This window comes from Giraffa tippelskirchi, chromosome 6, assembly GCF_054371585.1.
Source record: "Giraffa tippelskirchi isolate mGirTip1 chromosome 6, T2T-mGirTip1v1.2.pri, whole genome shotgun sequence".
In the NCBI taxonomy this organism is placed as follows: Eukaryota; Metazoa; Chordata; class Mammalia; order Artiodactyla; family Giraffidae; genus Giraffa; species Giraffa tippelskirchi.
The window spans coordinates 15247996-15275092 of NC_137280.1; the positions used below are offsets into that span (position 1 = coordinate 15247996).

At 32.5% G+C, this 27097-nt stretch overlaps 1 protein-coding gene across 44 annotated transcripts in view; it reads left to right on the plus strand.

The window, feature by feature from the left end:
* Nucleotides 1-27097, plus strand: part of VPS13B (vacuolar protein sorting 13 homolog B) — a 752042-nt gene that overhangs the window by 56077 nt on the left and 668868 nt on the right. For 43 of the 44 annotated variants that reach the window (XR_014057390.1, XR_014057381.1, XR_014057388.1 and 40 more), the window contains exons 5-12: nt 3776-3943; nt 7104-7285; nt 10608-10782; nt 19061-19329; nt 23645-23740; nt 24216-24338; nt 24814-24951; nt 25839-25926. Coding sequence is in view for 21 of the 44 variants with exons in the window: in XM_081503358.1 (XP_081359484.1) it covers nt 3776-3943; nt 7104-7285; nt 10608-10782; nt 19061-19329; nt 23645-23740; nt 24216-24338; nt 24814-24951; nt 25839-25926 (1239 nt within the window). In the remaining 23 variants the exon portion in view is untranslated. Of the gene's footprint in view, nt 1-3775; nt 3944-7103; nt 7286-10607; nt 10783-19060; nt 19330-23644; nt 23741-24215; nt 24339-24813; nt 24952-25838; nt 25958-27097 lie in introns of all 44 variants that reach the window. The other variant, XR_014057396.1, reaches the window with a different exon arrangement.

The following is a 27097-nucleotide window of genomic DNA, read 5'->3' on the forward strand; positions in this document are numbered from 1 at the left end:
TTAAAAGGTACAAACAATCTATGATGACTTTTTATGTACCTAACAACCTACCTTTGAAATGTGATAGATCAAGCAGAGCAAAAAAAAAAAAAATCCCCAAACTGGACCTTTAAATATCAAAATTGACAGGATTGTTTTATAGAAACATATAAAACTCTGTTCCCAGCAGATAAGACAGTGTACATTTTTCTGATGTATACATTTGGTATCTATAGACACTGAAAAAGACTTGGTTAAAAAGGTCTTGAAAAATTTCAGAGATTCATTATCATAAAGACCATCCTCTCTGGCCACAATACAATTAAATTAGAGTAACTAGTAATATGTTTGAGTTGATTGCTACAGTTTCATTATTTGTTTTTTCTTTGTAAGCTCTGATTTTCATTTTTCTATTTCCTCTCTCATGCTAGTTGTTTACTTTTCAGTGTCCTGAAATAACTGCTCCATACTTTCTTTCTAGGTTTTGTGGCTATTTTCAGTGAGAAAGAATGGAATGTGCTTACTTTTATGTTACTCAGAACTGGAACCTGTTAACATTTTGATGTACGACCTTTTGGAGACATTTTTTCTGTGTGTGTGTGCATATACACATATAATTATACATTTTCTTTTGTAATTTGTATTTTTTAATGTTAGGAAAATGTTTCAAGGACATTAATTTTTTTTACATTAAAAAAAAAAAATTTGGATGTACTGGATCTTAGTTGTGGCACACAGGATCTCATTCCCCAACCAGGGACTGAACCCTGGTCTCCTGCATTGGGAGCACAGAGTGCTAGCCACTGGATCATCAGGGAAGTTCCCTTTTTTACATCGTTATTTTAATCTTTAGCATGTATTATATTGTGTTCCATGGTTTGTTTAATCAACCCCTTTTTGTTAGTTTTTTGGGTTACTTTTCATTTTCAGTTTTGTATAATTCTGGCATGTAAATCTTTGCACATACCTCTTGTTTATTTCCTTAGGAGAAATTCTGTCAACTATAACATCAAAATTAGTGAATAATTTTAAGGTTTTGACATGTATGACCAAATTATTCGCTGTGAAAAATTTAACAGTTTTTTTCTTCCAAGCACATTTTTGGTCCAGTGCTGTTTTTTACTATTGTATTTCTTTGAATCTTTTATAGATGGAAAATGCTATTTTATTTTTTATTACTAAGTGTAATTATCAGTTTTTTTTTTACCATGTTATTCTCCTGTCATTTTGTGATGTAGAAAAGCTAACTTTTGCATTTTGCTAGCTGATCAATATTCAGTATTTTTTCAGTTATATCTTTTGGATTTTCTATATAAAAAGCAGTCATCTCCATGTAATGATAATTTTGTGTTCTTCTTGTCAGTACTTAAACGGATTTCTCTTTTGTACCCTAACTGAGTTGTTTATAACTTCTGTGGCTACCTTAAATAATAATACTGATAAGTATCTTCAACTCATTGCTATTTTCCTTAGCTCCTACAGTAGCTGCCCTAAGTTATCTTTTAGTTACCAAAGCTGATAGATTTTTAAAAATTATTATTGAACTTCTCTACTGTATTAGCAATAGGAATTCTTATTCTTAACCTTCTAAAAAAGTTGTATTTTGAAATAATTTCAGCCTTCCAGAAAAGGGAAGAACATTTCAGAGAACTTATTTTTCCTTTAATTATTTGAGCATAAGTTGCCTATATGATGCTTCAGTAACCCCAGCCAAATTTTACACCAAAAACTTGATCAGGAAGTTTTTAGGTACTGTAACCAAGTCATCAACCATGAAATTTCAGTTTTGAGCAACTTGGCTTCCTAGTGACCATGTTAGGGCAAATACTGTCTGTTTGTAAAGCAGGTTTGTAAAACAAGCTTTTTTGTTTTTAATCACTAAGTTATGTCCGACTCTATTGCAACCCCATGGGCTGTAGCCCACCAGGCTCCTCTGTTCATGAAATTTTCCAGGCAAGAATATTGGAGTGGGTAGCAGCCATTCCCTTCTTCAGGAGATCTTCCTGACGCAGAGATCGAATATGGGTCTGCAGCATTGCAGGTGGATTTTTTACCGTCTAAGCCATCAGGGAAGCCCTCTTTTTAAATACTTGATTATTTTACTGTGGTGAATTGGCTTATTCATCTCAGCTTGTATAATGGAAAACTGAGAGAAAGTATTGAAATGTAGGTGAAAAATCCATCAGTTTTTACAATACATTTATAGTATTATGTTTCTGTCGTTACTTTGCATTATATTTTCTCAGAGTCACTGGCCTTCCCTCTCTCCTTTTTCTTCTTCCCCCCACAATAAAAACTCATGAACTCTTAAGTGGTTTTTATGAATTCTTTATTCATGACAGGTTTTCAGAAATAGGAAAATCAATATTAGTCATGCTTCTTGACTTCTCAGAAGCTGTTTATTTTTAACATCTGTGTTGAATAGTGATAGCATGAGGGAAATACACATTTTAAGGGTGAGCATTTTGATACTTAAAATTTAGTTTTGAAGCTTAATTTATGTATCATTTTAGCATCTGTCGTCCCTGGTACAGTAATATCTGAAACCTTAATCTTACTGATATTTTTTGTGTTAATTTTACAGCATATGATAATTGGCACTTTAAAAGCTGCTAATATGAGAAAAACTTGAATTTAGTCATTCTACATTTCTTTTCTATTTGTATCCATTGGGAATGAATGAAGGAGTTGGTTTTTGCAAGCATGTTATGGTTGAATAACTTTAAATAAGCTTTCTTGGAGCAGGCTTCAGTGTAGGTGTTAACAATGTCACCTGCTGACAGAAGTTGATTCTGTTTTGTCCAGTAAACTTGTGGTTTAAAGAATATAAGCAGATAGTTATTTAATTAAATAGCTAAATTTTAAATTAGTTTTTATATAGATTTTATAGTGGAAAATACACTTGAATAGTTTTTAATGTTTTTCTCCTGTCTTTTTTAATGCTATTTATGCTTAGTTTTATTTATATTTCCTATTAAATTCCTCAGTAATATATCTGTATACACTTACTGTGTGAAAAACTTCTGATATTATGAATTCCTGTTATGCTTTTATCTGTTCTCTTTCTTTTTTTTTTTTTAAATAAACTTATTTATTTTAGTTGGGGGCTAATTACTTTACAATATTGTATCTGTTCTCTTTCTTTCCCTAGTTTTCTCTTTTGTCTTCATTGTTGTGTTCTTTTCCCTCTCTTTCTTTTAGTACTTCATGTATTTTCTTCCTCAGTCATATTCTCCCTTTTCTGTTTCACTATTATACATTATTAAGTGGAAATAGTCAAATTCATTGTGATGGTCATGTTTCTTTTATCTTTCTTTCTCAAGGCCTAATTTTTGAGTATTTTAATGGCTATTTAAAGTAGGAAGAGAAGATGGTAGCTGAAAAAATAACCTTAAAGAAGCTTTTCTTCTTATATATTGTATAATCAGTATACAGTAACATTGTTTCATTTGAGAAAATGTTTATAAAATGTGCAGAAATTGAAGTACTTGTAGATTAAGATGGCCTTTGAATGAGATCTAGTACTATGTTGTTAAAAAGGTATGGCTTCTATGATTTCTCTAGTACATGAACCTTCATGATACAGAACTTCTTTGCAGGGGTGTTTGTTGAGAAGTATCTGGTATTTGTTAACTGTGTGTCTTTGGCAAGCTTATTTCCCTGTCTGAATGTTGGTTTCGTCTTTGCAAAAGATGCTAAATGATACTCATCGTTCATGTACATTAAGTTCAGTAACATTTTAAGAATAATTATTGATTTAACATCTAATTGGATTCTTTTTTCCCCTATTTTATAGGCTATGTACAGAGTCTGATCAGACGAGTTGTAAATAATGTAAATATTGTTATAAATAATCTGATACTAAAATATGTTGAAGATGATATTGTCCTTTCAGTCAACATCACATCTGCAGAATGCTATACAGTAGGTGAATTGTGGGATCGTGCATTCATGGATATTTCTGGTGAGTAAACGTCAAGATCAGTATAGCTTTTTCTTCTGTTGAAACATTAATCTTGGATTCTAAACCTTTTTTGGGCCACCAGGCTCTTTGCTAATAAGTCTACTGAAAGCTTTATATCTTCATCCTGAAAAAAATGCACATATATTAAATTTAGCATACAATTATAGGAGATTATTAGACCTTCAGATTGAGAAATCTAACTTGTTTTCTAATATTCTTATCTCTTGCTTGTTTCAAATGTTAATATCATATTTTACAGTACTGTGGGTTGAAGGAATAAAAAATAATAGTTAAAATTTTGAATGTTTTTGAAAGAGAAAAGGGAATGTGTTGCTTTTACATAGTTCAGCAATGGGAAAACTGTGTATCTGACTGATGTGTGTTTTAGATGTGTATACTGCAGAGCATATTTGGGGTTTTTGGATAATCACAAAGCCTCCTTTATTATGTGCTGCATTTTCCTTCTGCTTATATTAAAATAACTATTAAATAATAATATATTTTTAATAACTACCAAATACTTATTATTATTTTATATATTATGTTCAACATGGAAGGTAGGCATGTTGTCAAGCCTTGAAAATACAGCTGTGAAAAAAATTGTGCTGCTGTTTGCCAGAAGACATAATAGTTAAGTAAGTCACAGCACTTTTTGATACACGTTCTGATAGGGTAGGGAGTGGTTATTTTTGGAAAATATAGTAAGGAGACTATTGTGAACACCTTTAACCTGTGATTTGCCATTGTACATAATTGCTAAAGGTGCTGGCACTAAAGTTAGACTACCTGAGTTTGAATCTTGACTCTCTTAACTTCATAGAGATGTATGATCTTGTGTGAGTTACTTTGCTGTTTCTTCTTTTCCTCAAATACATACCATAGCATAAAAGTGTTTGGTACATAGTAAGTGCTCAGAAAGTGAGCTGCTATTATTGTTATTTAAATTCATTTTCTCAGATTCTCATTACAATTCCATAAAGTGATATCCTTTCTCATTTGTTTAGTTGTATATTCATTTATTTAAGTCCTAGTTACAAGAAAGCACAGTGAGATTTAGTCTCAAGGTTTCCTAACTTGTTAAGGCATACAAATAGGAACTAGAAGAACTGAAATACAGTGTTTTGTGTGTTCTTTAAGGTTTGGTCTTCACATTTTAAAAATGAAAAATAATCCTGATATTGCAGCTATGTTGTAAGGCATAAATAAGAGCGTATGCAAAGACCCAAGCTTGTTTCTGAGATATTGTCAATGCCTCCTAAAAGAGGAAGCAGTATCTACTTCAGAAGTTAAAGGATTAAAACAAAATAGCTAAGAAAGAGCAAAGTCTTCATATATGGTAAAACATGGATGAATTTTGAAAACATTATACATGTATGTAAGCATTTCTCTAGGACATACATAGTACTTAGGAGTGGGTTTGTTGGATAGGATATGCAAATGTTCACATTTTCAAAATAATGCAGAGTCTTTTTCTACAGTGCTTGTTAGGTGAGCATAATTATTACCCTCATTTTATAGATTGGATTGTAACACATTATCTAAAAATACCAGAAGTAGAAGTCATTTTTTGTGTTTTTAAGATAGTTCCTATTAGTGTTTAGGAAAGTATTTTTCAAAACTTAATCCTTTTCACTCTCACAGAAACGTTTTCTAGAATATCCTTGAAATATGATCACTTTAGCATAGAGTGATTCTTACAGCATAATGGAGAAGAACATATACTCTGGAGTAAGGTTTTCAGAGTTTGAATTATAGCTCTGCTCTTTATAAACTGTCTGACAAGACAAATTATTTACCCTTATTGTGCCTTCGTTCCACAGCTTTTAAACAGAGCCATATAAATACTGTAAGAGAGAGTGACTGCAAAAGATTTAGTGTAGTGTCTAATAGCAAATACTCAGTGAATTATAAAGAGAGGGAAGAAAGCATCTAGAGGGTTTCTTTCATTTCTTCTTATGATAATTTCTTTGCTATTTTGATAATTCCTTTAATTTGTGTACATGTATATAATAGTAACTAAATCATTTATATACTGTGTAACGTGAAATAATATGGTAAGTTTGTATTTTTTTCAGCTAAAAATTTTGAAATTTATTTCCTTAATAAAACCTTACTATTTTTATACATGTACATATTCTTTACTCTTCTTAAAAACTTAAATCCAAAAGAAGAAAAATTAAATGTTGATTTAATTAGAGGTTGCCAGGATGTACTCAGAAATAGAATGGACTAAAATGTAGTTTATTGTTTTGAAGATTGCCGTGGCCATAGTGTATGGATAGTTGCTAACTTAAAATCACTGGCCAGGTAGATTTGGGCCTGATATTTACTGAGGAATTGCTTGTTAGTTAGGAATAAATTTTCTAAAGGTTTTGTTTTCTAGTTTGATAGTTTACCAGCAATTGTTTCCATTTTTATTCCCTTGAAAACAAGCTTTATCATATTACTGGTGGTTTGGTAATTTCTTCATTAGTCATTATTTAAAAACATGTTGTCCACTAGAATTTTCTGTGATGATGGAAATATTTTATTTTTTACTGTCCAGTACCCTAGCCACTAACTGTATGTGGCTTTTGAGTACATGCAATGTGGCTAATGCAGCCAAGGACCTGAAATTTTATTTGCATATAATTTTAATTAAATCATAGGTAAATTTAAATAACACTGTATTGATGGTTGCTACCATATTGAAGAGTGCAAGCTTTGAGAACAGCAGTAAGTTTTTCAGTGGAGAAATAAATGTTAAATAAGTGACTATTACTCAAATGTTTTTATAATGTGGTTTTTCAAGAATTTTATTGTTATTTAATATTCCATTGCAGATAATGAAATGTAGAAAAATTTTTATAAACTTTGTCTTAAATTTGTAGTTGGGAGTCAAATTGAGGACAAGCTGCTTCATTTCTTTGGCTTCTATTTGATTCTTCCTACATAAAATGAGGATTATTGTGCCTGTTTCGTAATATTGTTGGAAGCTTTCAGGGATATATTAAATGTGAAGTTCTGTTCATAGGTGCTGACAGTCCTATATTAAATGCTTTATTAATCTTATTTCTGCTATTATTATTTTTATTACTGTTATACTAATAAATAATTGCCTTTTTTTTCCTTCTAACTTTACTTTTCACTTAAAATGTTTTTCTTTTCTTTTTTCTTTTAGCAACTGATCTGGTGTTGAGAAAGGTTATCAATTTTTCTGACTGTACAGTTTGTCTTGATAAACGAAATGCCAGTGGTAAAATAGAATTCTACCAGGATCCTTTATTGTACAAGTGTTCCTTCAGAACTCGTCTGCATTTTACATATGATAACCTAAATTCCAAGATGCCATCTGTTATAAAAGTAGGTGTTTCTTTTTCTAGTAGTTAAGTTGCATGTTTCTACTTTGTTTATTGATTGTTATACATACTAATCATTGTTAAAAGCAATGAGGAAGCAATTGTTAAAAAGCAATTAACCTCAAATATATAATGTAATAAAGTTTTGTTTATAATTTTTATGTTATTTGTTATGAATTATAACTTTTTTTCATTTTATGTTCTAATAGAGATATCTTGGGGACAACTTTTTTTTCCTGTGACTATAGATTCCATTTTAGTTTGTCCAGCTGATTGTTAGTGTTTTTCTCTTCAATTAGATAAAGGAGATCATATCAAAAAGTGTATTTATACCCATGGTGGACTGAATATTAGTCTGTATTTCAGTCCTTATAAATTTTTCATCTGATAGTAGTAGTTTCTGATCCTTATTTTTCTTAGATAACTTTATGACTTAATTTGCTTACCTATTAGTTTATTGGTTTAGGAAATTTTAGTTGTCTGTGGTTTCAAAATGTGATTAAAATCGTAAGAATGTGTGAATTTTTCAGTAATGTCTTTTGATCCATGTGAAAATTTGTTCTCTAGCTATTGGCAAATATTTTTAGTGTGTATAGTTATTCTCTTAAGTGTAAATTTTGTGTTGTTTTATTGCATAAAAATTTTGTATATCTCTTATCTATTTATCTGTCTTTGAAAAAGAATTCACACAGTGACTTGTGATCTTGTTAACTGTTTTCACATGGAATAAATTTTTATTATTGAATTATAAGCTTTTGTACTGTAATGAAAAAAGCCAGTCCTAAGTCTGAACACTGTTATTGACCACTGTGGCTGTTTTGGCATGGCTATATAAATTATTTTTTTTACATTGTGCTTTTAAAACATAAGACATGTCATTTTAGGTAGCTTTGTATTTATACATGAATTCCACCCCCTTTTCTTTGGTAGTGCTCAGCCTTGAGTCTTGTTTTTTCCTTACACTTTGTATAGGACACATTGTTTTCTTTAAATTCTGTTACTCTTTCCTTCTGTTTTTGAATTAGCTTCTTAGGCAAATAAAAGCATGGAATAGTGTTGATTCAATAGTAATTGTGTCCCTATCCCAGGACAGTGGACTTAAACATTCCTTCTTTGACCTTGACTCTACCAGTGAAGTTGGGGAATGTTAAGAGTAAATTCAAGATATATTTTGAAAGCAAGTAATGGATATGGGGAAGCCTTACCATATAAAATTTTTTTGATTGATCTTTAATACAGATTTAATTGTATATTTTAGGATGTGGCTAAATTAGGGAAGAGTGGTACCATTATGCTTAACTGAAATTAAAATTTCAGTTTTTTATTAATAAAACTGTGATATAAGATTTGCTGTTTTGATATCATTTTTTTATTTTTTCAGCTCTTAGTCCTAGGAAATAAGTATTAAATGGACATGGTTAAGCTCATTGATCATCTCAAAGACAGGGAATTTCCAAAAATGTTTGAGGCACTCTAATTATTTGTTTAAGATTCTCATGTATGTTTCATTAGGTGACTTTTGAATTTATTTGTGTTTGGGTAGACTTTTTGTAATTTTCTATCTTTTGTGAGTAATAAATGTTTTAGAAATTGTATCATCTATGAGATACAGAGTATACAGATGTGTTATTTAACATTTCCCCATTAATGAAAATTTACTTTTTCTTAACAGTTTTTCAGAGGAATGAAAGTCTACACGTAAATCTTTGACCACATCTCTGATTGATTCCTTAGAAATGATTTCTGTAATTGCAAATATCTTATTGGGTTTAAACTTTTAAGGCCTGTCATCTGAACTACAGAATTGCTTCCAGAAATGTTTAATCAGTGTATATGCTCATGAACATTAAGAGGAGTGCCTGTATTATACTGCTATCCTTAAATATGATCATACTTAAAAAAGCCAACTTGTTTAGCAAAAATAATGCAACTTAATATTAATTTGATTATTAGCAAACTTAGATATTTGAAAATATGTTCACTGGCCATTAGTTTTTTTGAAAAGTTCATTCAGGTTCTTTGTCAATTTTCCTATTGTTGGTTAGTTTTATTGATTTTAAAGATACTTATATGTATATGTATAATGTATAACATCTTATATGTTTTAAAGGTATATATGTTTATGTGTCTAATATTTTAAGTGCATACATATGTGCATCCAAGATTGACGTTGCTTTTGCTAAGACAGCTATCACTGGTGCTGTTGGTGACATATGGTATTTAAAAGGACGTGGCAGAGAAATGGTAGATTAAAGAAGAGCCTCGCAGGCCTGCATTGCACACCTGCACAACCCTTCCTCAATTTTCTAACCTCTTCATAGTCTGTTTGATGTATGATTTTTGTCAGTTTTTAAAACCTGTACTCATATTTGAATATGGTAGTTTATACCTCCCTGTATAACTTGCTTCCCTTCAAGTACATTTTTTTTGTGCCTTTATCCCTAAAGATATGCTGATTGCCATTACTTTTTCAAGTTTCATAGACACTCAAATACCAGTTAGTTAAAATAAACCTTCCAAAAGACTAACTTTATGGCTTAATTGGTTTTATTCCATGTTTATGTAGCAACAGGAAATTATTATATTGAGCTTGTTTTTGTATTTTATTGATATATCGTTCTATAAGGAGAACTTCGATTGTTGACTTTGTGCCCTATTGATAGTAATTAGTCTTATTTCTTATCATTAATTCATGTTGTAAATTTTATTCGATGTTTAATTCTTTTCTTTAAAGTGTGTCTGAGAAATTTTCCTGGTCATATGTTCACTTTGTTTTCTATATCCGACAATTATTTTACCATGTGCATGCATGCTTCCATAGTTACAATGTTAGTAGTTTACTCACTTAACGTATGTTTTTAGGATATGTATGCATTCTTTTTGGTTAATAAAGCTGGAAAGGGTGGATTAACGACATAAAATGACATCATGAAACTTTTATTTGTGACAGAGATCTTTATGGTTTTTGTTGGAGTACTGTTATACTCTTAATGTTATAGGGGACGGGTATTTTGGTAACAAAAAATTTTGGGAAAAGTTACCTTGAAATCCATTGTGACTGTATGTTCTCACGATCATTTCTATTTCCACTTAGATAGTTGGGATTAACATTGCATCTGTCTAAAGTTAGTGATCATCATAGGAACATTTGTTTAAATTTCTAAGATTTTAGAATTGTCATTTTGGCTTAAATATTAGAAACATGGAGACATGACTGTTTCTCCTGTGGTACTCCATTTTAAGGCTTAACATTTTTGTACTTATGTTTAAATAGTATTCTCTTAGAATATACTTTTGTTGATGCTTTTGTTTTCTCCAAAATACAGATTCATACCTTAGTAGAGAGTTTGAAGCTTTCTATCACTGATCAACAGTTGCCTATGTTTATCCGTATAATGCAACTTGGGATTGCTCTTTACTATGGAGAAATCGGAAATTTTAAAGATGGAGAAACAGAAGAATCTACCTGTCACAATAAAGATATGTTGGGAAATGTTACAGGTAAATACAACAAAATTTTTATAACTATTGTTTTTACAAGTGTTTTCACCATTGTGAAACTTGAAAAACTACAACATTAGATTATGTTTTACGGTATTCTAATATGGGATGATTTGCTTAACACTGATTTTTTCTTTTTGACATTTTGCATACTATTCTCACTTTCTTTTTTCTACATGCTAAAAATAACTTGACTATTTCTAGTAGCTGTAAGTGTTCAGAATATACATTATATAAAAGGGTAGTCCAGCCTTAAAATTTCCTAGTAAGTTATAGTACAGTTGACCCTTGAACACATGGGTTTGAACTGCGCAAGATCCACTTACATACAAATTTTTTTCAGTAAAGCTGCATGATCCACAGTTGGTTGAATCCTCAGATACAGAACTGTGAATATGATAGTGAGTTGACTATAAAGTTATACCTGGATTTTCATCTTGTATTCCTAACCACCTTGTTGTTCAAGGAGCAGCTATATTGATAACTTTTCTATAAAGTCTCACTGAGTTATTTTAACTAAGTTATTTATACTTAATTATCATATGTAATTGTAATTAACTATGTGTGCTGTGCTTAGTTGCTCAGTCGTGTCCAACTCTTTGTGACCCCATGGACTGCAGCCTGCTGTGCTCCTCTGTCCATGGGGATTGTCCAGGCAACAATACTGGAGTGGGTTGCCATGCCCTCCCGGGGATCTTCCCAACCCAGGGATCGAACCCAGGTCTCCTCCTAACCCAGGGATCGAACCCAGGTCTCCTGCAATGCAGGTGGATTCTTTACCAACTGAGCTACCCGGATAGTCTGTAATTAACTATAATTATACCTAATTAACTGTATGTTTTGGAGGATACCTAGTTAATTAATTGGAGCATTACTCAATGAAGTATATACTTCATTGAAGGATACTTAGTGGGTTAATTTCACTTACTCAATTCATTATACTTTTACTAAAGCCTGTTGTGTGTAAGGCATTATTGCTGGGAATGGAGGAGAATGCGGAGATAAAGAAATGTAGGAAAATACAGAGACAAATTATCTTCCCTTAAAATCTTAATATACATTGGAGTGGACAGACATGTGAACAGTTAAGTTAAGCACTTAACAGTTAAGTATGATGGTAGATGTTTGACTTAATAATATTAGAGGTATTAATGATTGGAAGTAGAAAAATGGTGAAAGGAGCGATAGGCTTTGACTTGTGTTAGTCTGAGTCTCAGGAAAAATTTGGAGAAGGTAATGATTGACTTCCATAGTTAGAGCCTTTAGCTAAAGGCATTTAAAACTTGGAAACAAATAACACTATTAAAAAGTGGGTAAAAGGCGTTTATAGACCTGTTTCCAGAAAGAATATCCAGGTGGCCAACAAGCATGTGAAAATATGCTCAGTATCATTAGTCATGAAGGGTAATACAAGTCAAAACCACAATGAGATAGTACTTTACAGCTACTAACCAGTGTAGTTAAAATTAAAAATGACTCATAATAAGTGTTGGCAAGGATGTGGGAAAATTGGAACCCTTGAGCGTAGATGGTGGAAATGGTACACAATCTGGTTTGTCAAAAAGTTGTACATAGAGTTAGCACATTATCCAGCAGTTCTCTTCCTAGGGTTATATGACAGAACTGGTAGAACAAAAACTAGTTGAACAAAACCTAGCATATAGAAGCTGGTCAATTCATTTTTTTCCACCATGCTATTATGGTAAATTTCAAATATGAATATATGGAAAACTGAAAGTATTATACAATCAGCAACCACTATGTGATTGAGTAGGTGTGTAGGATCTACTCATCATCTAGATTCTACAGTGAATATTTATCACATTTGCTTATCATGTATCTGTTCATCTAACACCATTTTCTCTCCATCAATTCAAGCAGTTTTTGCTGCATTTCACAGTTAAGTTATGGACATCCGTATGCTTCACCACTAGATTTCAGCAGCATATACCTATCTAGAGTTTATGTCTATTGATGGTTCTTTTTCTTTTTTTTTTAAAGGTTAAATTCATAAGGTGAAATGCATAAATGTTAATTTAAGTATGCCATTTAAGAAGTTTTGAGAAATGTGTATGCCTGTGTGATATGAGACACTCATCAAAATATGTCATTAATAGCTCAAAAAGTTATCTCATGCAACTATTCAGTCACTTCCCTTCCTCCAACTGCCTGCCCACCCCCCTTCCACTCAAGAAAACCCTGTTCTGAATCTCTAAAAAAGAAAGAAGCCATGCATTAGTTTTTGCTGATTCTGGAATTTCATGTAAATAGAAACATACAGTATAAATTCTCCTGTGAAAGGATTCTTTCCTTAAGCATAATATTATTTTTTTACTTTTCATTTTTAAAAACTTTTTAAGACTTAATTTTTTGAGCAATTTTAGATTTGCAACAAAATTGAAGGGTAGGTACAGAGATTTCCCATATACCCCCACTCTCATACATGCATAACCTCCCCCATTATCAGCATCCCTCTGCTTATCACAACTGATGAACCTACATCATTATCACCCAGAGTCAATAGTTAAAGTTCACTCTTGCTGATGTATATTCTGTGGATTTGGACAAATGTATCCATCATTATGGTATCATTCATAGTATTTTCACTGCTTTGAAAGCAATTGTATTTTGGGGGTTCATCTGTGTTGTTACGTACATCAGTGTTTGTTTCCTTTTTATTGCTAAGTATATTGAATGACTGTGCCATATGAATGTAGCATAGTTTAGACATTACGCTGTTGATGAATGCTTGAGTTATTTCCAGTTTTGGTTATCATAAGTGAAGATGACCTGGACATTCTTCTGTAAGTTTCTTGAAGACATGTAGCTATTCTTTTTCTTGGTTTGATACCTAACAAGAATTATTACGTGCTTTTTTAAAAAAGAAACTACCAGGCTTTTTCCCCAAAGTAATTGTGCCATTTTACATTCTTATCAACAGTGTATGCCAGTTGCTTCACATCCTTGGCAACATTTGTTGTTGTCAGTCCTTTTTCACTTTTTGGCATTCTGATGTATATGTTGTGGTTGCTCATTGTGATTTTAATTTGCACTTCCCTGATCAATTATTTTGAACTTTTTTTTTTGTGATTTTTGACAATTGATGTATCTGTGCCATTTGTTAAATATTTGCCTATTTTTAAAACTTTTTTGGGTTTCCTTATTGATTGGTGGCTTTTTCCTTAATCTTTTTTATTGAAGTATAGTTGATTTACAGAGTTATGTTAGTTTCTGCTGTCCAATGAAGTGAGTTGGCTATGTATGATACAGGTGGTTCTTTATTATTCTGAATTCAGGAATGACAATACATGTCAAGTAGCCCTAGGGAATATTTTTTTGCTGGTCTCTGACTTGCCTAATTCATTTTTTAATAGGTGTTTCTTGAGCAGTTTCAAATTTTGATTAAATGCAATTTTCAAAATTTTATTTTATGACTATTCCTTTATGTGTTCTAAGATGATTATGTTTGCTCCTTTTTTTTTTGTAAAAAAAAAAAAAATGTTACTTGCTTCCAAAGACATCTGAATTGTTTTTTTTCCCCAACTGTCTAAAGCAGAAATCCTTAACCTTCTATTGTGCATGTTGTGGATTCCTTTGACACACTGGTAAAGCCAATGAACCTTTTCTTGGAAAGTTTTAAGCACCTTGATTTTAATGTCTTGGTGTCCTTTGTTCATGTTATTTGTGCTTGGAGTACATTAAGGTTTTTGTATCTGCGCATTTATAGTTTTCAGAAAAATAGTTTTCAGACATTTCTCATTATTTCAAATATCTTTTTCAATCCCCTTTTCTCCTCCTTTGGGGACCCCAATAACATATATATTGGGCTGCTTGAAGTTCCAGAGCTCTCTGATGTTGTGTTCATGATGTTTTTCTTTTTCCTTTCATTTTCTGGTTTCATTTTTGATAGTTTGTATTTCTGTTCAAGATCACTAGTCTTCTGTAGCTAATCTGCTGTTAATCCCATCTACTTTATGTTTCATTTCAGATACTGTATTTTTCATCTCTAGAGATTCAGTTGGGATTATTAAAAATACCTTTGTATTTTTTTTGAATATCATTTTATTTAGATATCTGTTTTAATGTTTTTGTTTACTAATGCTATGAAATATGTTATTACTAGGTCTTTTTCTGTGGACTGACTTTTATTTTTCCTCATTGTGATATCCTCCTGCTTCTTTGCACATCTGATAATTGGATGCTAGACATGGTGAATTTTGTTGGGTGCTGGATATTATTGTATTCTAGAAAACATTTGAGTTACTTGGAAGCAATTTAATTCAATTGTCTTGCCTTAAAGGTTTTTAGATGGGATCTTTAGCAGCCATTAGGTTAAGCCCAGTTTTATTCCACTACTGAGATAATTACCCCTTTGAGTACTGTACCTAGTCTTCTGTGAATTAGAGCTTTTTTCTTTCTTGGTGGTAGGAATGTAGACTATTTCCAGTTCTACGTCTTGGGGAGTATTTTCTTTGCCCCTTTCCGGTGGTTCTTTTAAAGACCTTAGTTTCCTTACATGAAATGGATGAATACTCAGGTGAAGAATGGAGTGGGGCCCTCTGCAGGCTCAGGAGCTCTCTCTCTCTGAGCAGGTCCTTCTTGTTTGGTACTCTGTTCTGCAAACTCTAGGCCCCTTAGTTGACCTACACTCAACACTCTATTTTCTCATCTGTGAGACCTCTGAGCTCTACTTGGATTCTCTCTTTCTTGTTGTAGCTTAGAAACTCATTCCAGACAGTAAGCTGGGCCAGTCAAACTCATTTCTCTTGTTTCTTTTCTCTCAGAACTTACTGTCCTTCATTGCCTAAGTCCAGTGTCTGAAAACTGTTATTTCCTGTATTTTGTCTTTCTGTTGTTTTTTAATATGTGCTTCAGTATTAACATGTTGAACAGTGAAATATAGCAGAAAGTCTAATACCTATTATAGTTTCAAAGTACTGACGTGTGTAAGATATTTTGAGATAGCTTCACCACTGTTATTTGATATATTTATGATTTCTTTAGGTTTTAGAGTTGAAGGTACTAGTGGTGTAACTGTGATTTGTTACCTGCATTCTCAATTAAAAGAATGCTTCATTTTAGTTAAGTACTGAATATATATTTTTTCATCGAAAGTTATGAAATTCCTGAATTCTGCCAAAGGGTCCCATGTTAAGATGCGCCATTCAAAGGCTAAGAATATTTTAAGAAATTCTGACCAGAGATCAAAGAGATGCTTTTTTCTTCTCCAGGTCCTAATTCATTCTTTTGACAAAGGAGTAAGCAAGGATTTGGAACGTCAAAAGCATCTTTCATAAAAAACCTCTCTTCATTATTAATAATAAGTGTAAATTATAGTGACTGATTTCTTAGAGAAATCACTCAGAGAACTGAGTGATGTTTCTTTCTTTTGCTTCAAAAGATCAAGCAGTGGGATACTCCTTCTATTGAATGGTTTTGATAAGAGAGGTACGGAGTTCAGCTCTGTGGACCCAGTCTGGTCTTGGGCTGAACTGACCTGACTTTTTGTTTTATTACCAAGATGATGCCCTATTTGAGATCTTGTTAGGGACAGGTAATAATAAACTTTATTTATTCCTCAGGAGAAATTTATATGGTATTTATGGTTAAACAGCAAGATATGAAGATGATGTAGAACATTTTCTGGATTTGTAAGTTTTCTAATTTATGTTGAAGTAAAATGACTAAGGTCTCTTGGTACTGTATTTTAGGTACTCTAGTTATTATTTATCAAGTTTTGTCCCAAATGAAAGAGGTCAATAGCCATGTATTATGACTTAAAACTCTATGATGTTCCAAAAATCTCCTGTCATGAGGATTAAAAAAGTTAAGTTTTTCTCGTCAGAAAACCTAGAAGTGAATCTGATTGAGGATGATGTTTAATTGAGTTTGTGTATTTATAGATTTATCAGTGAAGAGTAGATATGAGTGAATCTACTGGTGGCTGCTTATACCATGAATTTGTTTAAAAATAATTTCCCCCCTAAATTCCATGATGATCTGCCTCTTTTGTTTGTATTATTAGAATAATCTTAAAGGACCTTGATGGATTTTATCTTTACAAAAGTGGAATAAGTTACAGTAGTTGCAATTTAAATCCTTAGTTTGCCAATTTATAACCAAATAAAAGTTCTTTGCTATGATTTTTTTCATCTGTAGAATACGAAAGATGTTATTCACTAATTCAGTTCAGTTGCTCAGTTGTGTCCAACTGTTTGTGACCCCATGGACTGCAGCAAAGCACCAGGCTTCCCTGTCCATCACCAACTCTCGGAGCTTGCTCAAGCTCATATCCATCAAGTCGATGATGCCATCCAACTGTCTCATCCTCTGTCGCCCCCTTCTTCTGCCTTCAATCTTTCCCAGCATCAGGGTCTTTTCCAATGAGTGGGTTGTTTGCATCAGGTGGCCAAAGTATTGGAGCTTCAGCATCAGTCCTTCCAATGAATATTCAGGGTTGATTTCCTTTAGGATGGACTGGTTGGATCTCCTTGCAGTCCAAGGGACTCTCCAGAGTCTTCTCCAACACCACAGTTCAAAAGCATCATTCTTCGGTGCTCAGCTTTCTTTATAATCCCGCTCTCATATCCATACACGACTACTGGAAAAACCATAGCTTTGATTAGATGGACCTTTGTTGGCAAAGTGATGTCTCTGCCTTTTAATATGCTATCTAGGTTGGTCATAGCCTTTCTTCCAAGGAGCAAGCGTCTTTTAATTTCATGGCTGCAGTCACCATTTGCAGTGATTTTGGAGCCCCCCAAAATAAAATCTCACTGTTTCCATGGTTTCCCCATCTATTTGCCATCAAGTGATGGGACCAGATGCCATGATCTTAGTTTTTTGAATGTTGCATTTTAAACCATCTTTTCCACTCTTCCTCTCTCACTTTCATCAAGGGCCTCTTTAGTTCCTCTTTGCTTTCTACCATAATGGTGGTGTCATCTGAATATCTGAGGTTATTGATATTTTTCCCAACAATCTTGATTCCAGCTTGTGCGTCATCCAGCCCAGCATTTCACATGATGTATTCTGCATATAAGTTGAATAAGCAGGGTGACAATATACAGCCTTGACGTCCTCCTTTCCCTATTTGGAACCAGTCTGTTGTTCCTTGTCCAGTTCTAACTGTAGCTTCTTGACCTGCATACAGGTTCCTCAAAAGGCAGGTCAGGTGGTCTGGTATTCCCATCTCTTGAAGAATTTTCCACAGTTTGTTGTGATCCACACAGTCAAAGGCTTTGGCATAGTCAATAATGCAGAAGTGTATGTTTTTCTGGAACTCTCTTTTTCAGTGATCCAGTGGATGTTAGCAGTTTTTGTCTCTTGATTCCACTGCCTTTTCTGAATCTAGCTTGAACATCTGGAAGTTCTGTGTTCGTGTACTGTTGAAGCCTGGCTTGGAGAATTTTGAGCATTACTTTGCTGGCATGTGAGATGAGTGCAATTGTGTGGTAGTTTGAACATTCTTTGGCCTTGTCTTTCTTTGGGATTGGAATGAAAACTGATTTTTCCAGTCCTGTGGCCACTGCTGAGTTTTCAAAATTTGCTGGCATATTGAGTGCAGCACTTTAACAGCATCATCTTTTAGGATTTGAAATAGCTCAACTGGAATTCCATCGTATCCACTAGCTTTGTTTGTAGTGATGCTTCCTAAGGCCCACTTGACTTCACATACCAGGATGACTGGTCCTAGGTGTCTGTTATTCACTAATAAGAAAATGATTAACCATTATTTTTCTTAATTGCATATTAAGAATAATTTCATCATAATATTTACTTTCATCCTTGGGATAATCCTTTTTTTGGGAGAGGAGTACATTTTGCCTAGGAACACTTGCCATTCTTTCTCTTTTGGGTGTATCAGGAAATCAAGAACTCTTCTTGGATTTTTGTGATCTTTCTGAAAAGAATCATTTTTTTCAGCACCTTAGCTTTATTTTTGGGAGGTAAGTTTTATGTTATTGTTTAAATTAGGGAATGAAGCCCTAAAGAGTGAATTTATTCTTTGTATTTATCAAAATTTATCAAAAGTGTATGATAAACTACTCACCATATAATACTGTGGAGTATGAAAGGAGATTGATCCAGTATAATGTATAGAAACTTGAAAGTGGTAATGCTAAATTATTGGTTTCAAATAATAATAACCAGTATATGATTTGTTTGTGCTTTATATGTAGAAAGAATCACATGTGAGAAACATTTTTATATAATTTAAATTCCTAATGATTCTTTTGTTTTAATTCTCTTGGTTTATTTAATACGACTTTGATAGGTGCTGAAGATGAAACACGAATAGACATGGAGTATCCTGCTCAGTACAAAGGCCAAGAGCTGTATTCACAGCAAGAGGATGACCAGCCACAGGGATGGGTATCATGGGCCTGGTCATTTGTCCCTGCCATTGTGAATTATGATGACGCCGAGGAAGACTACCTTGGGAATGATCCTACATCAACTGCACATCAACAAAAAGCACAGACTTTGAAGGATCCTATTGTTTCTATAGGATTTTATTGTACAAAGGCAACTGTGACTTTCAAAGTAGGTTTCCTTTTTTTTTTTTAATGTTTATCTCTCAACTTTAATGCTTAAATTTTGACTTCTAGTAAGAATCTAACTTATTTTACATTTAGAAGATGTGAGATAGAGTCTAACTATCCTTACTTCATAAAATTACATGTCCTCTCATCTGAAATCTCTGAACTTTGGTCTCTTTTTGTCTTAAGGCCTTCTTCACTTTCCTTTTTTAATAGCTTTAGAGAAAGTTTTTCTTTCCCTACTGAATCTTTCATTTGGCATACAAAGATGTCATAGTGTTTCCATTAAAAAAGAAATGCGCATGAGAAAATCTCCCAATACTTTATGTATGCCTCTAGCTACTATTTCATCTCTGTGTTGTCTTTCATTACAATTTTTTTTCTTTTTTTACATTATTTGATTTGTTGGAGTATAATTGCTTTATAGTGTTGTGTTTCTGCTGTACAAAAAGCTGAAATCAGCTATATGTATACATATATGCCCTCCCTCTTAAGCCTCCCTCCCCTCCTTTAATCCCACCCCTTTAGGTTAGCATAGAGCGTTGAGCTGAACTCACTGTGCTATATTGCAGCTTCCCACTAGCTACCTGTTTTATGCATGTATGTGTGTTATTTGCTTAGTCGTGTCCGACTCTTTGCTACCCTATAGACTGTAGCCCACCAGCCTCCTCTGTCCATGGGATTCTCTAGGCAAGAATACTGAGGTAGGTTGCCATTTCCTTCTCCAGGGGATCTTTCTGACCCAGGGATCGAACCCAGGTCTCCAGCATTGCAGCAGATTCTTTACCATCTGAGTTATAGGGAAGTCCCTATATATGTATACATATCAGTGCTATTCTCAATTTGTCCTACCCTTCCGTTCCCTGTCCTCCCCATGTCCACATCTGTTCTCCATGTCTGCATCTCTATTTCTGCCCTGCAGATCGATTCATTTGTACCATTTTTCTAGAAATGTATATAAAGAGTTGCCTGGTGGATTCCAGTCCATAGGGTCCCAAAGAGTTGCAAACCACAGAGCATATGCACAAGAGAGGATTAGGCTTGTGATGAATTTCAGGAGTTTGGTTTTTGACAGGTCTGTGAGGGATACAGAAAATTAGTGACTAGTGATGTAGATGGAATGCCTGTCTGGAAGCTAAGTGTCATGAATGTTTTATAATGGAGTGAGTAAGTCATCTGTGAGAATGAATTCATTAGATTTGTCAATGTGGAAATTATTGGTGATTTTGACCAGCACAATGATTCGACACTGGTGGAATCATAATTGGAGTTATTTAAAAACAAATGGGAAGACTAGTGGGAATGTAACATGGTGCAGTCACTGTGGAAAACTGGCAGTTCCTCAAAAGGTAAAATGAGGAATTATCAATGACCAAACAGTTATACTCCTGGCTATATAGTAAAAAGAATTGAGTTCTTTTTAACTTTTGTCAAATTAGAAAATATGGAATAGTTTTAATAAGAAAAATCTTTGTTAGAACTCAAACAGATGTACGTGAATCTTCATAAAAGCACTGGTTACAAGGGCAAGAAAGTTGTCCATTAGACAGATGAAGGAATGCTAGTCTTTTCAGAAAATGGTGGCTATTCTTTTTTGATAGTACACCAAACTTAGTAAGTAGTAACTTAAAAAAAGACTAGTTGTATCTACAGCTCTTGGAAATTGTCTGGTTCATAGTCAGCATCTGGTACATAGTCATCATATATCCCATCTACCCATCTCTTTATCTAATTTAGCATTTTTCTAAATTTTTGTACCTTCTTTTAGATTATTTTCTTTTATTTGTCTTTGTGGATTTATTTTTTCTGTAGACACACTTTCCTGAAAAAGATAAACTCATGTGTCCAGCCCGTAGAAGTAGTATTACATGTACTGTTCCAGGCAACTGTTAGATACTGGAAATGTAGTAATGAAAAATCAAGTTTCTGCTCTGGTGTTTTTAATTTACCTTAGATTGTTTAACTGCTTGAAATAAGCTTTTTCAATTAGTAGTAAAGCTGTATAATTTATAACTCGAGCAGATGGTAGATTAAAAATATTTTAAAATAAGTAGTCTTTGAAGATTTTTCTAATTAAAACTATTACATATTTTCTCATTTGACAAAGCTCAAAAATGTAGAGAATAAATTTCAACAGAAGTTTAGTCATGGCTTGATTAACTTAAAAGATGTTTTTTTGGAAGGGGGATAGTTTGGGAAAGAAATGATAAATAATATAAATGTTACCTCTACTATTTTAACACTGTTGTTTATTATTTCTGAATTTTATGGAATAAATTTTGCATCTGAAATTCACTGATTTAGCGTTGTTTAAATTAAAGGGATATGGGCCAATCTGAAAAAAGTAAAACTGATAGAACAGGCTCTTTAAAAATACAACAAACCAACTATTGCAAATTGTTGCTAGATGTCTTGCCAGTTTTAGATGATCCAAGTGCAGTTATTTTTATTTTAAGTTTATGAGTGAAGCCAAGGATTGCTAGTAAAGTACTATCTTTTCTCGTGACTTTTACATGTTTGCTTTTAAATTTGAAATTATTCTGGTAATGTTTCTATTAACTTAACTGATGATAAGAATTGTATTAAATCGAGTCAGTCAGAATAGGCATTTTATATACAAAACTTTTATAGACTTTTTGGGTATTATTTGTCATTAGTCAGTGTATCTTAAATTTAAAGCATTTTTGTTTCTCTAAGGGAAGTATGTTGATATTTAGGAGGAAAACATTAGAATTCATTGTTCAGCTTGGGTTTGAAGAATGTATGGAATTAATTTGTGGTTCATAATTTGGTCAGAAAATAAGGTCATGTTTCTGCATTAGCATTCTGAACAGTTGATATCAATCCAACAAAAATCATGCCAAATTAAACTAGCATTTAAAAAATAATGTTGAAAATTGTTCTTGTAATGTTTGAGTCCTTTTAATCAATTAATTGCTTTTTTGCTACAATAATTGTAGACAGCTGAAGGGCAATCAACTAAAATATTCAATTTTACTTAAGCATTTTAGATTATAGAATTGTACTTTGAAACAGCAGCATTGTGTATACCAGTTCTAGGAGCATCCAAGAAATAAAGCCTTATATAAAAACTTACTGTAAAATTTGAGAATAATTAATTGATTCCTAAGGTTATCAAGAGGTTATCATGCTTAGAATTGTAGCTTTTCAGTTAAATAAGCTTAATATGACATAAAGGTAATTTTTTTTTAATGTTATCTTTGATTTTACATTTGAGTTTGAAGAATATATCCATTTCATAAGAATAAAGGTGACTTTATTAGTCATTCATAAGCATGAATTATTAGTAAACATGAGCAGAATACCTTTTTTTTTTTTTTAAGTAACATCTTTTTTTTGGAATAGTTTTAGACTTACAGGAAAATGAAAAGATGCTTTGTACGGAGAGTTCACATACATTTCTTACCCAGTTTTCTGTATTATTACTATCTTAAACTATCACAGTACATTTGTCAAAACTAGGAAGCCAGTGTCAGTGCATTACCGTTAAGTTACAGAGTTTAATTTCATGACTTTTTTTGTAACATGATCCAAAGCAGGGTACCACATGGCATTTAGAAAAGCATCTTTTAATAATAATTTCAATTATGTAATTTTTGAGTATGTAGAAATAATATGCTGTGAGTTTCAGGGAAGTAAGCACACACACACACACACACAGAGATATATATATATGTATGTATATATATATAGTTTTGTTAGCATCTAGGTTAATCCTTTTTATGGATTGGGCACTCAGTAAGTATTTGCATGCTTGAATGAGTCTGTGGCACATACCGTGAGATTACATACTTTGAAAGTAGAGCCCTTGGATTTGTTTCCCTCCTAGAACTGAAAAAGTTTTGTTGAATCTGTGTTTCTTCACAGCTTTCTTTAAAAGTGCAGATTGGTAGAAATCTTAGAAATGATTAACTAAAGCTGATTGAATAAATTAGTAAAGATAGAAGGAGTTTAAAATACGCATAAATTTTTGGCAGAATATATGAACTATTTTATGAGTATGGAACTCTTACAGCTACATAGCTTTTGCCTTTTTAAGCAGTATTATTAACAAAAAGGAGTTAAATAAAAGTAAAGTATTTATATTCTCTGTATGATCTTACTAGACGAGCATATTCAACCTTTATACCATGGATAATCTGTTACAGCTGTTTTTGTTGCACCTGTTTTCCTGCTTAATAATTAAATTTCCCGAATCTTAAAATTGGCCTTGTTTCCATCAATTCATCATAATAATGACAGTTTATTGCCATTTAATACTAATTTGACTTGCTTAATATTCTTATATTGTTTCATAGCTTACTGAAATGCAAGCCGAGAGTAGTTATTACAGCCCTCAAAAAGTAAAATCTAAAGAAGTATTGTGTTGGGAACAAGAAGGAACTACAGTTGAGGTAATCCATCAACATTGAATGTACTTAAGAAATCTTTGGAATGGTCTTTAAGGTTAATATTTAATAAATACAGGTTTTTTAAAAATCATAAATAGTATATTTACAATTATATTTATAGCTTTGTGTTTCTATTTTGGTGATCAGTAGTATTGACTGAAAAAAATATTCTTTAATGAAGATTTTACTGAAATATGCAACATTAGTTTATTCTTTCATTCTTTCATTTGACTTGTGTGTGCCCATATGTATGTGTGGATTAATGTTCTTCAAGTGCCAGTCATTGAGGATACAAAGGTTTCAGGTTACAGAGACAAATTAGATGCTTCTTTTTTAAATAGGGTTTGTAATCTGAGGAGAATAAATTTGGAAAGGTCATAATCCTAAAGATGTCTCAGGTAATTTAGAATTTGTGCAAGGAATGCCTGTAACATTTTTGTTGAAATTCAAGTTCATAATTCTTCTTTTCCTTCTATAGGCCCTTATGATGGGAGAGCCTTTCTTTGATTGCCAGATTGGTTTTGTAGGTTGCAGAGCCATGTGCCTTAAAGGAATTATGGGTGTTAAAGATTTTGAAGAGAATATGAATAGAAGTGAAACCGTAAGTCAAAATCGCCCCAAAATCTCGTTTCTCCATTTTTTTTTTTTTTTGGATAGAATGCAGGGATAATGAGGTGCTTATTGAAGTGTTTAACTATACCAAAAAAATCTGTTAGACTGCATATATCTTTGGCTTCAGAGGGGAACTTTACTGTTTTCCCCTGTAAGAAATTATAGAGCTCAGGGGAATTGAGAAAGTTGGTAGTACTTAACACCTGGACAGTAGTTCCAAATTCTTTCCAATTCATAAATGTTTCTTCTTTCTTGTTTATGGCAGCTACTTGGAGTTCCTCTTTGGTTTGTTAAAATGTTCTATGCCAAAATAGGCAGTGAAAACGGAGACAGCATTCCTTGTCTTTTTACAGGACTTCAAGTTGTAATAATTTCTGTTGACTACTGAATTGGTGTTACAAAGCCAACGTTTTATTTTCATTAACAGTTTTCCTCCAGTTCAGAAATTTTGCATTTATTTTCAGGAAGCCTATTTCTTCGTTTGTGGTGAAAATTTGAGTATAAAAGGTTTGACATACCTCACAAATTCATTGTTTGATTACCGAAGCCCAGAAAATAATGGTACTCGTGCAGAATTTATCTTGGATGCAGCTACTCACAAGGTCAGAGCATGTATTTTTGAGCTGAATTCTAGGTTGTGCTGGGGTGGAATACTTGTGCTTGCCATGTTTCTTTCCTGGTAATCTATTCTGAATGCTAGTTGTTTATTCAAACATCTAGAATATTTTTATACAGCTTCTGTGTCTATTAGTTTATTTATCCATTCCCTACTGTTAAAATAGTCATGGTGAAAAGATGTAGAATTATTTTTTTTAATTTCAGTTACTTTTGAAGTATGGGATTAATGAAAAGAAGTGAATAATTTCACATTTTACTCTATGTTTGTCTTAGTCTTACTTGAATTTTTCATATAAGATTATATTTATTTACTTTTTATGGGATAAATTTAAAGGTCAAAAAATGTAATGAAAATTAATGTAATAGACTCAGTGATTTACACTGCTTCTACAGACTTAATTTTATAGTTGAAAGTAAAGAATTTAATTTTGACCTGGATAATTAACATACGTTTAAAGATATTTTAGTATTTTTTTAGTGTTTGGATTGTTTCATATAAGTGTACTGAAATATTAATGATTGACTCTATTTGAGAGTATATATTAGACAGTTTTGTGATAGTGATAAAGGTTAAGACTGCACTGCCCTACTCCATTGTAGGTATTCATTAACCAGACATTTTTGACAAAATGGTGAAATTGTCTAGTAGAATTATCGATGTCCTTTTGTGTGGTCTATAGTAGAGGTAATACTGCCTTTTTTAGAAGTAAATTCTTTGGGTAACCTCTGTTCTTCTTTCTGTTTTGGTAATCTTTTGAGTTGGTACATATTCTCCATAAGGATATATGTCTGATTCTTGACCTAGTCAGGTTTTTAACACTATAGTCTGTTCTATACAATGTGTGTTGTGTTCACTTTGCTTTGTTGGCAGGAGACATATACTGAGATAGCTGGAATGCAAAGGTTTGGGGCATTTTACATGGATTACCTATATACAATGGAGAACACCACTGGCAAAGGTACTGATTTCTTTCCTTTATGTTTGCTTTTGCTTGAACAACAGAAATAGGACTTCTTTAGCATCAATTGGTCCTGGACTGATTGCACTCTGTAACATCAAAGTTATCTTTTGTTACTTTGGGGAATAATTTAATGTCATGTTAGAATTTTCTTAGATTCTTAACATTTTTAGTCCTTTCTTTGTGTAGCTGATTGAAAATACTATATTTTATATTATTAACTAGAATTAGTTTGTACTATGTACCACATATTAAAAATTTCGATGCATCAAATTTCATGTTGTCAAAGAGCATGAACATTTATTTCCTTTTCTGTATTTAAATACATTTTGGAGGTTATATAGATCCTTTTATTAAAAAAAGAGCTTGTTTCAAACAGAAAAGTAGAAATATATTTTTCTAGAAATTATGGACACAGTCTTATTTTATTATGTTTCATTCATTATATTAACAATCAAATGATTTCAGAAATTTAACTGTACTGTGTTGTGCTTATTGTTCTGTCTCTTTTTCATATTGAAAACTTAGTCAAAATAGTGTCACCATGTTTTGTTAATTTTTCATATTTTAATACATGATCTCTTTGTGTTAGATGATGAATTAGATACTGTGAATGCAAAGAAGAGCAAGGCATTTCTCAAGAAAGCAATAAGTAGTATTTATACACTTAAATAAGTGATTTGAATATAGCATGTTAGAGATAGTAATATAAACAGACAGCTAAAAGAGGTCCAGGTGAGAAAGGGATTACCTTGCCTATGTTGTTGAAGACTTCACAGAGGAGTTGATCTTGAAGGATTGTTAAGTTTTGTTAGATGAAAACAGAAGGCAAGAGCAGTAATTTTCTGCTTCCTCTTTTCAAAATGGATTTCTAAATGTCAGTGTTCTCATTGGTCAAATCTTGGATTCACTTCTTTCCCTAAACTCTTCCTGAAGTAATCTTATTCTTTTTCATGGATTCGGGTACCTTCTATATGTCGTTGAAGCCCCTATTTGTATTTTTGGTCCATACTTACTCTTTAAAATTTAGAATTACATTTATGCCATGCACAATTGACACTTTCACTTCTGTGTCTCATAAATATCTCAGAATCGAATGTCAAAATTGAGTCATTGATACCCTCACGTCCACAGTCAATGGGATCATGAGTTGGACATGATTGAGTGACTA